General features: G+C 37.3%; 2 protein-coding genes and 2 long non-coding RNA genes across 4 annotated transcripts; 2 read left to right on the top strand and 2 right to left on the bottom strand.

The window, feature by feature from the left end:
- Positions 1-238: 238 nt before the first annotated feature.
- Positions 239-686, top strand: LOC135120806 (uncharacterized). The gene is made up of 4 exons (XR_010278748.1): positions 239-300; positions 356-410; positions 465-547; positions 596-686. It is a non-coding gene; the product is annotated as an uncharacterized LOC135120806 (long non-coding RNA).
- A 655-nt stretch (positions 687-1,341) lies between these two features.
- On the top strand, positions 1,342-6,415 carry LOC135120811 (protein polybromo-1-like). The gene is made up of 28 exons (XM_064045129.1): positions 1,342-1,387; positions 1,442-1,557; positions 1,691-1,772; positions 1,824-1,889; positions 1,957-2,022; positions 2,075-2,161; positions 2,225-2,422; positions 2,484-2,549; positions 2,614-2,857; positions 2,910-3,008; positions 3,065-3,190; positions 3,258-3,326; positions 3,412-3,549; positions 3,606-3,745; positions 3,798-3,868; positions 3,927-4,128; positions 4,198-4,306; positions 4,364-4,475; positions 4,532-4,610; positions 4,666-4,728; positions 4,780-4,872; positions 4,948-5,026; positions 5,078-5,195; positions 5,316-5,353; positions 5,415-5,546; positions 5,601-5,648; positions 5,706-5,819; positions 5,877-6,415. The coding sequence occupies exons 5-28, from the start codon at positions 2,018-2,020 to the stop codon at positions 6,381-6,383; spliced, it is 2,937 nt and encodes a 978-aa protein (XP_063901199.1). The 5' UTR covers positions 1,342-1,387; positions 1,442-1,557; positions 1,691-1,772; positions 1,824-1,889; positions 1,957-2,017; the 3' UTR covers positions 6,384-6,415.
- Positions 6,416-7,483: 1,068 nt separating this feature from the next.
- LOC135120812 (transportin-1-like) lies at positions 7,484-10,949 on the bottom strand. The gene is made up of 19 exons (XM_064045131.1): positions 10,885-10,949; positions 10,713-10,834; positions 10,594-10,660; positions 10,409-10,536; positions 10,259-10,352; positions 10,121-10,209; positions 9,929-10,063; positions 9,699-9,867; positions 9,488-9,633; positions 9,188-9,430; positions 8,940-9,129; positions 8,802-8,881; positions 8,652-8,736; positions 8,523-8,599; positions 8,285-8,468; positions 8,039-8,225; positions 7,878-7,972; positions 7,731-7,810; positions 7,484-7,679 (listed from the first exon to the last, which is right to left on the bottom strand). Exons 2-19 carry the CDS (start codon positions 10,716-10,718, stop codon positions 7,575-7,577), a joined length of 2,160 nt encoding a protein of 719 aa, XP_063901201.1. The 5' UTR covers positions 10,719-10,834; positions 10,885-10,949; the 3' UTR covers positions 7,484-7,574.
- A 164-nt stretch (positions 10,950-11,113) lies between these two features.
- On the bottom strand, positions 11,114-11,516 carry LOC135120805 (uncharacterized). The gene is made up of 3 exons (XR_010278747.1): positions 11,427-11,516; positions 11,221-11,368; positions 11,114-11,164 (listed from the first exon to the last, which is right to left on the bottom strand). It is a non-coding gene; the product is annotated as an uncharacterized LOC135120805 (long non-coding RNA).
- Between the last annotated feature and the right edge of the window lie 4,063 nt (positions 11,517-15,579).

The raw sequence follows: 15,579 nt of genomic DNA, 5'->3' as shown, positions 1-15,579 counted from the left end.
AAAAATTAGGAATCGATAATAGTTTTCATTTATTTTGTTAAAAGTCTAAACTTAAAATTTTTTGAAGACACTAAAAGGTATAAATTATTAAACTACTTTATACTAAAATAATTTACAAAACAAAATTTTTTAAATTTTAATTTTGAAGTTTTGGAAACTTGACTTTATCTTTTTTCATTTCGTGGCGACTTTAATAACTTTTTCTACATTTTATGTTTTTTTTGTATATCCGCAGGTCACGTGTTACTTCGGTTGCTTGAGAATTTTTCCACATGTAGAAACTCGTCTGGAGCACTTGAGGTATCTTTAAAGTTTCAGTAGTAATATTTTATACGCCACGTGGTGCGTGTTGTAGAACTCATCGGACTTTAGTCCTGTTAAAAGTAGACTTCGCTTACCGCCTTTTAATGGTCATTATTATTACTATAATTGTTACTATTTCATTTATTACTATATTATTAAAGGCTATCAAAAACTTGAGGAAGTTTTTGATGACGTTCGCTCGTGTTATGAAAAAGTCTCGCCTGCGAGAAAAGCTGAACTTCTTGTACAATTTTTGTTAGGCTTTTATTTATAATGAACAAATTATGTTCAGAAAATTACGAGGACGTTATGGCATTTTTTCTCAGATGAAAACGCGTGCTTTCGGGTTATGAAGTCTCTAGTAGGCTTAAAAGATAAAGAAGGAAATTTTCTCCACGAGGTACCTCTGCTTGATCCACCGACTAGCTCCTGGTTGAGCCTTTTTATTTGTTGGGTATAGACTTTTGCGGAGCTTCCTAGCAAGGAGGATTATCCGCTCTATTATAAAGTACGCTTATTTCCACGTGCTTCTATTTTCAAGCTTATTGGTTACTTTTTGAGATCATCAAAGATCCTGTGGATCTTGAGCTTGTTTCTTCAAAACTATTGGCATTTAGCTACTTTCCAGCGGTGTTTCAAGAAGTCTATAAGGAAATCACTAACGCATGTGTTTCTACGAACCCTATAGGTATTTATATGCTTTATTAGTCCTTCTTTGTTTGAACTCTACAAAGTTTTAGAGGGACTTGACTCTCACTCTTCTCTTTTAATGAACTTTATAAATGATCTTTATTTGATGTGCAATAACGCAATGGTAATTGGTTTAACTTTACACAGTCATTCACTAAAAAGCCTGCCATTTCCGCTCCCAGCAATTCAACGACAACCATTCAAAGCCGTATATGCACGCGCGGCAGCTGAAAGAATCTCTGGCTGACTTCGTAGAAAAGCAGCTAGACGACCACGAGGGCGAAAGGTTGGGGCAGTTGCAACAACCCTCGGGCACGTCCCACGTAGACGTTCTAAGTTTTTTTCAAAAACTACTTCTGGGCTTTATTGAAGAGCTCTGCCTTATTCAGGAGAAGTCTCTTTCGATTATTGATACAATGAAATAATAATAAATGAACATATTTAAAAGCGGCTTGAATATTAGTGAGGCTTTTCATACTTTACCATTAAAAAAAGTATATACAGACTACTACGTTGTTATTAAGCGCCCCATTGACTTGAGCATCGTCAGAAAAAGAATTCATGGTTTCATTATTATTATTATTATTATTATTATTATTATTATTATTATTATTATTATTATTATTATTATTATTATTATTATTATTATTATTATTATTATTATTATTATTATTATTATTATTATTATTCATACTAGAAGGAGCGTACGAGAGCGTCCGGTCGTTTTTAGAGGACGTCGACCAAATATGGGAAAATGCCAAGCAATACAATAAAGAAGGGTACCATATTCGTTACTTTCCTGCCTCCTTTAGATATATCTTCCCCAAAAGGTCGGATATTTACCGCCATGCATGCACACTACAAGCCTTTTGCCGCGCAAAAACGAAGGAGTTCGAGTTTGTGCTGCATTTTGCCTCCTTTATAAATCATTATTCTCGGCGAATACGGAAGTATTATTTTTAGGCGTCAGCTGTTCGCTCATGAAGCTCACGTGTCTGCGCCAAAAGTAGAAAATAGAACGCACATGGGGTCATATCTTGAATCAACGCACTTTTAATATTTTTTTGATTTTTTCTTAAAGCCCTACCAATAGGAAACAAAGCAAAGTAAAGGCGCTTGAGTTACTCTTCTCGTACGTCCTTAAAAAGCTTGAAGGCCTTAAACAAAAGTTTCATTATTTATAAAAAAAAAATTTTGCCTCAAAATTGACCTCGCTGGACCTCTCTACCAGTCGGGAGCGCCTTTGCACAGACTTTGAAGTTCTTCCAGACAAAAGGGACTACCCGGACTATTATAAGGTTATCACGGCCCCTCTGGACTTGGCAACGGTGCGGACTCGCTTAGCGGCGGGCTATTATAAGAAAATGAAGAGCTTTTGGCGGGATTTGAATCTCATATGGACCAACGCGCAGTTCTACAACGAGGAGAAGTTCGCTCTTATTCACTGGATTTCATATTTTTGCTGACTCTTTTTTTTGCCTCGAACTCAGCTCGGCCATTCACCGAAATGCCAGGATTTTGCAAGACTTTTGCCAGAAGCTTTTGAGGCGGGCAAAGTTCCGTTTTCCTTTTTTTTTTAATGATTTTTTTATTTCGGTGTAATTTTAATCTTATTTCTAGTAAAGCTTTAGTGAAGTGGAAGAAAAACTGTCGTTCTTATATAAACTGGCAAGAAGTTTTAGAGTCGGAAGGCGTCGAGGAAGCGTCCGTCCCCTCCTACGCCCCAATGAGTGTCAAGAACGAACATAACTCCACGAGAACTGTCTGTCACATAGACGGAAAGTTGCCAAAAATGGCTGAGTCTGGCGTATTTCTCTCTAAAGAAAGCGCTTTGCTGCAGTTGAAGCTCTTGATATGCGAAATGGTCATTATTATTATTTTCATTATTTTTATTATTACCATTACCAGTGCTGCAGCTTGCCGTGATAGAAAACGAGAATGGTTTCCGCATTATAACCCCCTTTCTTACTCTGCCCAATCAACACGACTTTCCTGACTACTACGAAGTTATTCAGGTCTGTGACCGGACCCTTACTAGCCCACTAATCCGGTTAATTACTGATCCTTACAGAGCCCTATTGACTTCAACACGATTCGAGAAAAGTCCGTTCTCGTGGACTATTCCATGGAGAGCCTTATTGAGGACGTTGGTCTGCTATTAGCCAACGCCCGCGCCTATAATGCCGAGGGAAGCCAGGTTTCACTACATTTCTGCCTGCTTGTATCTCTCGGGCTTTACTGGTTCGCCATTTTTTGTTGGGGAGATCTTCCGGGAGAGCATTATTTTGCATGGCCAATTCCTCCGTTTTATAGCATTGTTCTGGCTCCCTTTTGTAAGTTGCTGCCTTTATTATAATCACTCTCAGTTTGTTGGACTTTAGTTTGCGTTCCTTTTAATTCGTCATGTACCCCAAACAGCAACCACCTACCCAAATGTGTAATCTTGACTTTATCTGCAACGAAATGGACCATCTTTGGAAACTACAAGAAGAAATAAAGTCCGCCAAATACGAGCTTACAGATCTTGAGACGGACAAGACACATCCATTGGACGTTGTACGGGCACCCATGTAGTTTCAACAGATGTACTTCTACTGTTTTATTTTTGTTAGGTGACCTATAAGGGCGCGACATACTCTCCCGGCGCTTTTGTTCAGCTCGTCTCTCCACGTGAGAACGCCCCCCACGTGGTCCAGATCCAAAAGTTGTGGAAAAACATGAGCGATAATAAATATTATCTCTACGGCAGATGGTTTCTTGTTATTATTATTATTATTATTATTATCTTTATTATTATTTCTCAGGTTTTATCACCCGCACGAGATTTTTCATTCGCCCACTCGCAAGTTTTATAGAAATGAAGTATTTAAAACGAGTAAGTGAGCGAATACTGAACATTGCCCACCTTTTTTATATCATATTTTTGGATGAAGGCTTTTTTCACACCAACAGTTTTGATAAAGTGATCGGCCCCTGCTGCGTCATGCACGTGAGAGACTATGTCCGCTATTACCACAAAGACTTTCCAGAAGAACGAAAAGGAACCGCCTTGACCGTATTCGTCTGCGAGCTCAAATACGAGGACAAGAACCGCCAGTTGTCTCCAATAAAAAAATGGGAATGTCCAGAGAAAGAGTTTAATTAGTTCTTATGCATATATAACAGCAATGATTGGTTTACATTCTTTGGAACATTTCATTGCAGGACGCACTATCTTTCCAGAACCGCGCCATTGGTGATTGGCCGGTCAATGCCTTCTTTGCAAGCTGTGAGCCAGCAATCCTCCCAGAAGGACACTAATTACTCCTCGCTGGTTTTTCCTTGTAGACCTCTTGTTATTTTTTTTCACTTTCTTCTCTACCCCAATCAGAATGAAGTTGAGAAAATAAAGAAGTTTAAGGCGTCCACCGTACAACCGGCAACCAACAATAAGAGGGTCTTTTACAAATACTACATGTTCCGGAAAATTCTCTATCAGTGCGGTAGTAACCGTGTTATTCCCCTAACGCATTCCCTGCAACGCGAGTTCCACCAATAGGCGATTGCGTATACGTCCATGTTGCGCCCTCCAAAACACGTTGCATTGTGCGAATAGAAAAAATATACGAGGCCGACAGGTTTTTACTGCTGTCCATCTCCGCGTGGTCTTTTATCCACTGCGAAATGCTGAAGGGCCTCTTGGATTTCCGGCTGCTGCTTTGTAAAACCGCAAGGTGCAATGCTCTCGGAAAAAAGGTTCACTAAAAAAAATTCATTTTTATGCTTTTCCCATTTTATGTATAAAAGGACTTTTTACGAGCGCGAATACCTGCTTTCCAGTGAATCCAACTGCTACATGATGAGTAGTATTTCTGCAAAATGTTCTGTTCTTCCCCTCTCGTGCGTTGTTATTCGTCACCATTTTTTAGTGAGAGCCACTCATTGGCCCTTTTTTATTCATTTTTACCTAAGCAGACTTTACGAAAAACGCCGGCCTTATGGGGTGCCGGAGAAGGATGTGTATACCTACGAGTCTCTTTATATAGATATTAAGGTTCCCATTGGCAAGAAGTTATAATATAGCCCTTCCCAATTGCTGCTGCAGAAGCAAATAGTGAAGGACAGCTTTTTTAACGAAAACGACTACATTCTCAAGTTTGGACTCTTGGAAATCTCGCAACAAGTACCGCTCCGCTCTTATGTTCTCTCGCCCGCCACTGAAGGTCAGAAACAAAAAATTTTACAATTCTTTATTTCTATAGAAAAACTGAAGATTTTGTAAGGAAAGTTTTTTTGTAAACAAATAAATGTTGTATAAAAATTTTAACTCAAAATTTGAGCAGACCTAGCGAACGACAAGGAACTTATCGGGAAAATATCAGTCATTATTTGTATTATTATTACTTTTTCTTGCATTATTAATCGTTTATGTTTTGCTACAGGACGACCTCCAGCGACGCATCAGCGATCCTGTCTTTCTGCATCGCCCAATAAGCAAATTACCTCACCATTGTCGTTGGCTTTCCTGCGGACTGTCTTTTTCCAATGAAATTCACTTGCTCACTCACGTGATGGTTGCAATCCTTCTCTTTTTAGTAGATTTAAAATATAACAAGCGCCATGCATAGACCACTCATGTGATGAACAGCCGAAATTACACGTGCAACTGGTTGTTGGTAAATATATACAAACCGCTCTGCGAAAAACGGCTAATTGATTTTTTTCCCCATTAGTGCGAGTCATCGCACCTCACGTGCCCTAATGCGAATGCTTTGATGGACCACGTTAAGCGTGCTCACGTGTACACTACCGACTGGCCGGGCAGTCTAGCCCCCGTCGATCGCAAGGTCAAGTTTTAATAACCTCCTCTCTTCTCGTGCTTTGGCATATCTTTCTTTTTACAGGCCTATCAAAGGTTTTTAGAGGCGACCAGCACCACTCGCGGTGCTAGTGCCTTACGAAGGGATATATACGTGAACGATCAGACGCTTCTTTCTGAATTAGTCTTACAGGCAAGCAGCAGAAGTAAAAGTCGCTTGGGCCACCCGACTGGGCTTGAAACCGCCATTCAGGCTTACCCTTTTCCCGAGACGAGAGAACTAATGGCTTCTTGGAAGCACATGGATAGTAGAACCCCTCCAGAAATGGAGGAGTCCTCCTCACTTTCTGGCGTTCTAGAAACTCCCAAAGAAACTTTTTGGAAAGAAGAGGGCGTGTATCTTTCACAAAAATACATTGATTATAAAATGTCGCAGGAGGCAGCGCACGAGGCAGAACCCGCCGTAAACAGTGATACGGGGGAGGGAGGCACACATGATAATACCAAACCCGCCGAGATATCGGAACTTCTTGAGAGATTGACAAACAGCCTGAACTACGACGTAATGATCCACATGACACTTCTTTCTTGAGCTACCAGAAGCTTAAAGGAAAGATAAAGTTAATGTATTATAATAAACCGATTTTAATATATTTATGCTAGATTTACTTCTAACATTAAGTTCACAAATGTGGTTTATAACAAGGTAAAAATTATGAGGGTGTAGTATATAATGTATGACATACAGTTGCGCAATTTATTCTCGTCTATGACCCTTTAACTGGGAAGTCGATGTGCCTTTTCGGCGTTGCGTTTCAATAAGAAATTATTTATAGAAAGAGTAAGATTTTAAAGTTAGTTAAACTATTTACAAGCTTTATATAAAAGCGGAAACAAAAAAAAGGACGGCGAAAAAAATATATATTTGCAAATATACTTTTATTTACTTTTATGTATGGAGCCTTATAATCAAACATAAAAGGCAGTTGAAGTAATTTATTATATTAAACGACTCGTGCTTTGTAGAAATTAGCGCACACCTCGCTTTGAACTGCAAAGCGATACATCGTTTATTCAAAAGTATAATAACATCAACTACAGTCGCACTCTCTATGCCAACTCGGACAAGCGACAAGCTACTTAGCGAAAAGTTTTTTTATACCATTATCACTTAGAATAGCGAGAATAGTCGATATCTAAATGTTTCATTTTCTTTTAATATGATGACAGCGTATACAGGACTTATAAATTAGATAAGCTAATATAAAAGTGTTTTAAGTATTTTTTTCTAAAACTTTAAAGCTTCCTACTACTGTTTTTTAACGCTTTTATTATTTTTTTTCAAAAATGTATCGATAACTGCTTCAGAATGAATGGTTGCCAACAATATTAATACGAGGCGGGTAAGGAGACCTACCTCACGTGAGAGCTTAATGCTTGCCAAGTAATAATAACCAAAATAATTTATAAAAAGTAGTTCTTTATTTTCAAAGAACAACAAATCACAAAAACAACAAAAAAAAACAATGCCGCCTAAAGAATTTGTGCTTCTGCTTGGGAGTAAAAACTGAGACTTCTTACTATATAATGTTAGCAGTTTACTAACTTTATTCTACTATTACAGCTGAAAAACAACCAGAAAACGACAGCAAACTAAAAGCACAGAATTGGAGATAAAAATAAAAAAGCACGACAACAAAAAAATAGTTTTGGAATTCTCTTTTCCTTCAAGACTATCATTGGTTAAAAGCCATTGTTGAACTTCCAATAGACCAATGCGCTTTCATAATGAGTAAATTTCAACCAATCTGGTTTGCAATGGAGGAGGCAAGGCAGAAAAATATTTTTGCCAGTTTGCTAAATTTCGGTTTTTCAGTTCGTGCAACGTCTTTAACAAAATAGCCAAAGTTTGTTATTCTTATAGTGAAAACAATATAACCTTATGAAAGCAATTCAGCAAATCAGAGGGCGGTCTTGACCAACTTAAGATAGCTTGGCTGAATGTGTCCAAATTTTTGCCTGACAATTATAATAATTATAACTATTAATAATAATATAGAATAATAAATAATAATAATAATAGGACCGAAACCGTCAGGGTTCATAATGAGAATTTGGCAAAGACCTTTAAAACTAGCAACTTTTTGATCTCCTTCTTGAGAAATATACACCGCCCTGCACCTGCCCACAAAAAAGGCAAGTGTAACTATTGAGGCACACAATATTTATAAACGGCAAGAAACGAGCCAATCGTAGAGAAACTCCGGCAGAACATTTGCGAGCAAACTGGGGCAAACGAGGCCCAAACAGCCAATCGTTAACGCCACATTTTCGTGGAGCGAGACCGTAAGAGAGCCGTCGAGCAACATATTAATCAATCGCGTAGTAACCTCTTGAGCAAACGGCTCGAAAAAACGTACGTCGTGGTTAGCGCCTTTACAAGTAGAGAGAAAATTAACGAATCAAAGAGCACCGAGAAAGGGGGTAACGCACCCATTTGAATGGCGAGTTCTCCGAGCGCCCAGCACGAGTTGTTGCACACGCCAATGTGGGCAGCCGGATTAAGATTGCTAACAATGACCGGCAGAAAAGCAGAGAGTGTTGGTCGAATTTGCCCATAGCACGTGCGCGCAAGTTCGCCCAGCAGCGCAAAGCCGGTATGCAGGAGGTCAAAGTTCTATGTACAGCCAATGAAATTGCGCATTTTAATAAAATAAATATTAATGGACACCTTTTCCAGAAGATATTCATGCAGAAGAGAAACGAGAGTGCTATTGGCCACCAAAGGTTCAATACGAGAGCCCAGTCCTGGCAGTCGCACATGATCTCCGCGGCAAAGGAAAAAAAGTATAGAAAAAACCTTCAAGCAAAGAGTTGACCAGGTCCAGTAATGCTATAGCATAACCCATATCTATGGGAACCACCAAGGAATTTTGCTGGGCCGTCTAAGCGGATATGAGAAAATACTAATGAAACAGGTCATCACTCTCTGGCTTAAGTGTGGGTGTACCTTTCGAGATAGCAATATAGCCTCAACTAGCTTGAGGGACTTCACAAAGACAACTTCAGCAAAAGGTAAAAACTCCACACCTTATCCAGCTGCACGTGAGCGGCCAAAAAAGATATGCCACTGCAAAGTTGGACGGACCGAAGGCGATAATGACGGACGACAGGCACTCGGAAAAGGCTAAAAGAGAGTTCTCTTCGCCGGTGAATTCCCCCCAATGGGAGATGAGCGGCGGAAGAAGAAGTTGGGAGTACTCGGGAGTATTTAAGTGTGACGTAACGCACTCCGCAAGCGTGCCAATAGCGTCGTACAAAATCAGCATGTTCTTCCGCTACACAAAAGAGCCAGTTACCACAAAAAGTTTCTACCAGTTAAACTTATTGAAGCACCTGATACTTGTTTAGCGCAGAAACCATGTGCTTTAAAATGGGATGAAGATAAGGAACCAATAAAGTGGTGGCTTCCTCTTCGATAGTGGCAAGCGCGCTGCAAGCGCATTCCTGCACATGCTTGTTGCTGTCTAATAGGCAGTCCAGCAAGCCGCTGAGGACGCCCTCAAAGTAGTGCTGACGAGGAATAATCCAAGAAGCGTAGCGGGAAAGCGTCCAGCACGTAATGGACCGCACAAGCGCCTGAAGCAGCGCCAAATTAACTCGCAATCATAAAAAAAAAGAAAACAACGGATTTACTTTCTGGTGTTTCAAAAACTTTGAAAGATACGGAATTGCTTGTTCTAAACGCCCTTCAAGTTCAGCTATGCAGCCTTCAGATACGGCGCCCAGTGCTAAGATGGCGCTCTCCACGTGGTCCCACTGAGAATGTTCGAGTTCTTTTGCTTTTTTTTAAATACAGTACGCCATTGAGATTTGTAGTCCTCGCAAGGGCGCGAGATAGACGGACCTATCAGAGGCATGAGGGGCTCTAGCATATGTCCTTGCAAAGACAATGACATGAGATCAAGAGTAGCTGCGCAGCATTTGCGGTGATTCCACTTTGAAAGCTCGTCGGCATCTTCGGCGTCACTCACTTCATCCTCCTCTTCCTGCTGGAAAGCGAAGTCTTCGCGGCTCTAAAAAAAAAAAGGCAGTCCAAGTTGCGGTCACGCCGTTAAAAAGAGGGAAAGGCAAGACCATATGAGAAAACTGAAGCTTGTGTTTGGCTGATTTGGGACGTATAGAACGAATGTCGTCAGGACACATGTAATCCTCTTCGACATCCGCTTTGAAAAAAATTCTGTCCTCTTCGGAATATCGCATTCCATTTAACTGGAGATTTAAGTAAACCAATAATTAAAAAAAAAAGCACCGAATATAAAAAAAAACCAAAGCAGCTACAAGTTGCGGTAGAAATGGTTTCACCCATAACAAAAGTTGTTCACCCGGAAACTCCGCCAGAGCCAACCAGAATTCCCCTTAATTTTTTTTAAACAGGCGATTTACGTAATAAAAGCCTTAACAAACCAGCCTCGAGAGCCACTTCTTCGCAAGCATCTTGCAAGCTATTAAGCATAAATTCAAAAATGCGATCCAGAGAAGAAAAGTGTTTTGCAAGAGACTGCATCACGTGCACTTTCGAAAGAGCTAATAATAAGGGAAATATGAAATATATACCTTAACAGATTTTGCGAATGCTTTGCACACGGCAATTCGGATAGAAGTGTCTGAGTCGGATGCCATTTGGAACAAAACTTGCACAAAAGAAGATAAATTTTTTAACAAAATGGGGGGAAGTTCATTTCCTGAATATAATAGAAAAAAATCTAGTAATCGAATCAAATTTGAAATAAAAAGATCACCAGAGATAAAGTGCAACACCGATTCCAAAGCAAGGAAACGGACGCGTGGCCGAACGTGGGTGCACAACTTATAATTAAAATTTACAAAGTTTTAATAAATAAACATACAATGTGCACACCTGCATAAATCTCGGAAGTAAAAGCTGAAGATTATCGTGTAAAACTTTTTGAGAAGAATAAATATCTTCTTGGTTTAATTTGGTGTTAACATCTTCGCATATAAGCGAAAAGCAGTAAACAGCTACACAGAAGCTATTAAATTTCTTAATAAAATATAAAAGATAAAAAAACCTCCTTCTACACGAGTTTCATCGGAAGAATTAAGTAAGTTATTTAATTGAGGAAAATAGATAGCGGCAGACTGAGGATCCGCCTGATAATATAAAATTTTTAAAAAATAAATCAGCGAGAAAAAAAATTCTAAATGACTATAAAGTTTTAAAAAACTAAAAATTCCTGTATAACACAAAGTAAAATAAGTCAATGGTCAGCCTGTATAATGGTCGCTATTAAGGAGGAAGTCACGTTTCTAATAATGAGCTGGTTGTCTCCGAGGCAAGAAATTGACTCTCTATCATTCAGTTCATTTACATTTAAAATTTATATTTACTTTTGAATAAAACATACTTTTGAATATAATCTAAGAAAGGAGATATATTTTTGTAAGCATTTAGAACGTTATTTTTTAGCATGATTGCGGACAAGGCTCTGGAAGTTTCTATGCTTGCCTCTTTGGAAGAAAGAGATTGCAAATGTAGATGTTCGTATAGATCAACTAATGATCAAAGAAACTAACCACTTAAGTTAAAAAAAAATTTAATAAAGGAAGTAACCCGTTAAGTGCGCTGTTATATACATCAGATAACAATTAAACTCGGGAACCAAGTTGAAATTGTTAAGGAAAGCTTGAACTTCGTTATTGCTTTCAGAAGGACCATTTTTACTTCTTTCTAATAGTTCAAGTATATTTTTTAACGAGTCAAACTGCGGCTGAAAAGTCATTATAATAAGATTGTTTGTGAACTCCCAAACCCAAAAACACTTTTAAGTACTAAATGAAGCCTGTAGCGATTATCCGGCCCAAAAATGAGGCAGCATATATCACGCGACCACTAAAGCTTATGTGTGTATAACTAACCAAGCCCTTCTTATGTAAAAAACAAGTAAAAACTATAAAAAAAAAAATCTTATCTCTTATCTTATTTTACAAAAATACTTTAATATAATATAGTTAGGAAATGACTAAAACAGCTGCAAGTGAAATAAAGCAGAAAGCGGTGAATGTTATTCTGGTTGTAGGTGTTTAACAATATATCTTTTATATTAACAATTAGTAAGACTGTTTAGCTAAAATTTGCTTCTTCTCTCATACACACTGCCAAACTGCCTAAATAAAAAATATTGTAGTGACATAAAAAGGTTTTTAGCTATGTCGTATTTACTGTACTTACCATTTAATTTTTTTTTAAAAGAGTATAGATTGTTCATGGCTTACTAGAGCAACGGATCCAATAAAATTTTATATAGGTAATTAGAAAAAGCTGCCAAAAAGTTATTAAAATTTCTCGCATAGCGAATCTTCTAAAGACAGTGAATGTAATATATGATATATAACAAAATTTTATTTAAGGAAAGCAGTGGAAGATATATTTTAGAGCGTTCACCTCCAAGGAGCTTAAGAGAATGTATTTGGTTGCCGGGTGCGCATTTTAAAATGTCATTATGTGGAACTTTAACGGGATAAATAAGTAAAACCATCATACCGGGATCTAAAGTTGTCGTCGTTATAGCTTCAGTAATTAAGAGCACTGACGCGCGTACTCAAAGTCGTGGGTGCGATTTCCACCGACGTGATATTCCTCTTTTTCGGTATTGGTGTTCGCGCGTTTAAGCTTGCCCTCATATATTCCATGTCATAAGCACGAGGTTCCAACCAACGGAGCTATGACGACGGCTCTCGATCTTGGTATGATGGTTTTACGTATTTAACCCGTTAAACTTGTGTACTCTTATAACGGATTAATCGCACTCAATCTAGGGGCGGCCTCTTTCAGAGTGGCGGTTATTTTCAACAATTAACGCAACTATAAACAGTATATTTAGCATAGCTAAAAAATTAAGGGAAAAAAAGGTCAAACACTAAGCTATGAAATAATCTCTTGGCCCTCAAAATAGATGGAAATTTTTTAAGAAAAATGCAAAATTTAATTTACACTTGGAACACGTCGCCTAAAAAATCACTTCAAAGTGTCCCCTCTTAAAGAAATCCATACTACTATGATTTAGTCCCAATTCAAGTGATACGTGTCAAATTTGTTGCCATTTGCCCAGTAGTTATCAAAATATTAAAACTATAGTGACTTAACCTTAGTTATTTTATAATAATGGAAAAAAAAGAATTTCGTGTGACGATTAAGTATTTTTTTGATGGGAAAAAATACCGTTTAAGCTCAGTAATAACTTGAAAATTGTTATAAAAAATCTGCTTCGTAGAAAACTGCAATTTTTTCTGAATTTAAACGGGTCCGTACGACAAAAATGATACTAGACGCTCTGGACGCCCAAGGCGTTTACTTTAAAAAGTAACTTAAATCAAAGCACTTTAGTATACCTCTTATCTAGTTGTCATAATTGGTTGAGGGAGCTTTTTTTTGAAAGTATTTAATTAGCTTCCCTTTTCTAAGAAACTTAGATAAGTTAAATTATACGACTAAAGTGGTTTTCTGTAAGAATATAAGCCCGTATCTCCCTATACTTTGGTAGCGCACACGCCGATAATATATGGGTTTTTTAGAGCCAAAAGTTGTTTTTTATGTGTCCAAGCTGCCTTTTTATATTACGTTTATTCATCCTCCGCGGGGTCCGGAGATCTGGTTCGGCTCACGACTATCCTACAGTCTCCGCTATCCTGTTCAACTAAGTTTTCCCTTTAAAAAGTTAAAGAATGTAAGCAGATCCTTTTTTAGTGCTTTCGCCTACTACCTAGTCATCCCAAGGCCCGGGCTTGCCTTGCCTACTTTACCGTTGGTTTAAGCTGATTTTTACTCTTAAATGAATATATCGGTGTGCTCTCATAGACAAGGCCTTGTAACGACGTCCCGAACTTTTGTTCAGCATTTCTCCAAAGCCTTGGATACACACAAAGTCACCTACCCCCTCTTGATGCATTCTTTAAGCAAGGCCTTTCTGTCACAACTCTTCTTTATATGCTTTTTTAACAAGACAATAAAGCCTTTTTTTAAAACAAACACACTTTATTGCCAGTTTTCTCGGTGTATTTACACCTATATAGAAGATGGAAAAATTATGCCCATTTTTTCCAGGTTAATTTTTATACTATTTACCTTGTTTAATTTGTATTAAAATAAAAAAACTGGATCAAGTTATTGCTTACGTGTTTAAAAAAATAATTTCCCGTTTTTTTTATTAGTTGAAGTACTGGTTACTGTCGTGTTAGTCGCAACTAAAAATTAATCCTTTTAAATAAAATACAGCTGGTGAGCATAGCAAGTAACGAGAAAAAAAATTCCGCCTCTCAAATGCATTTGTTCTCTTCTAGATCATTAAGTGGATTATATGACAGTTTACAATTATCATAGTCGTGGAGTCTCTAAATTAAACTAATAAAAAGTTTAAAAATACATCGGCCGCTGAATTTTTTATTAAAGGAATAGCAGAAAAAAATGTTGGGTCAATGCGTATCTCTGCTGTCATTATTTGTGTCTGTCTACACATATAAAAATGGATTTGTATCTCACATAAACAAAAAATTTGATCTGCTTTATTAATAAAGAAGCACAAGAAACAAAACACAAATTCAACATTTTACAATACTTTTATATGACCTACTTCGCATAGTTCTGGCGTTAAACTTCAGAAGGTAGGAATGCTGAAAAACGAAGTCCTAATAATCTTTGTATTAAGTAGCTTTGTGCCACCACCGAAGTATTCTCTAATTTTCACGTATAACCTCATAATCTAAACGATTATAATAGGAACTAAATTTGATATACGATACAGTAGATAGAGCCCTGCCGTCAGGAGTTATAAATTTGGTAATGTCAAAAAAAATAATTAACCTAGAGATAATAGTTAAGGAGAAAGTTTACTTAAAATTGCCTAACGATCACTTAAAACAAGGGTATTATTTAAGAGATGTACAGCAGTAGTACTGTATGTACACATCGTGGGCTGCTAGTTACTCTTCAAAAATTGTGGTTATTTTAAAATTTTAAAGGAATAAAAGTAGGTGGAATAAGGGTTTCAATTAAAATTTTATAATAAAAATATTATTAGTAGTTCCTATTTTAAGCTCCTAAATAATAATTACATAGAAGAACTCATAAACTTGCAAAAAATATTAGAAAAGGTTCAGCAATAAAAATAGAACTAATGAGTATATTTATTTATTTTTTTTTTTACTAATGCTTTTAAATAACGTGTTATTATACCTCAATCTCTTTCGTCAAATCTAGAATACAGTCATAGTAGAAACCAAAAAAAATCAAAACCATTTCAGTATCTCTTTCATCAACTTTGGATTCCAGTCATTGTAGAAACCAAAATAATTAAAACCATTACCATCTCTAGAAGGAACGGGATGGGCACCTGGGAGTTCGTAAAACTTTGCTATGTTTTCAGCGTACTGAGAAGGGTCCCAATTCTTTGTGACTTCTTCGTTAAGAATGTTAGATTTTATATAACCATCTTCCAAGGTATTATATATATGATCATCCTTAAGGTAAGGGTGTCCATTTTTAGGAACACTAAACCCAAAAAACATTGCGAAAAGAGCAGAAAAATAAAATATACAGAGTTTTCCTAACATTTTCAAAGACAGAGAAAGAAAAACTAACTGTTGAAAAAACGTTTATTGTGTTCTCGTATATATATATATATTACTTCTTTAAAAGAGAATACGTAGATAAAAGCTTACATTATGGCGTAATATGGACTTTGGTTGTTTTTAAAGATATAACTTAGTTT

The sequence above is a fragment of the Zophobas morio genome, unplaced genomic scaffold, assembly GCF_036711695.1.
Source record: "Zophobas morio isolate AGI-343-1 ecotype UQ-CSIRO unplaced genomic scaffold, CSIRO_AGI_Zmor_V1 ptg000422l, whole genome shotgun sequence".
In the NCBI taxonomy this organism is placed as follows: Eukaryota; Metazoa; Arthropoda; class Insecta; order Coleoptera; family Tenebrionidae; genus Zophobas; species Zophobas morio.
Note: the sequence above shows the minus strand (reverse complement) of the source record. Positions and strands in the feature narration are given on the sequence as shown.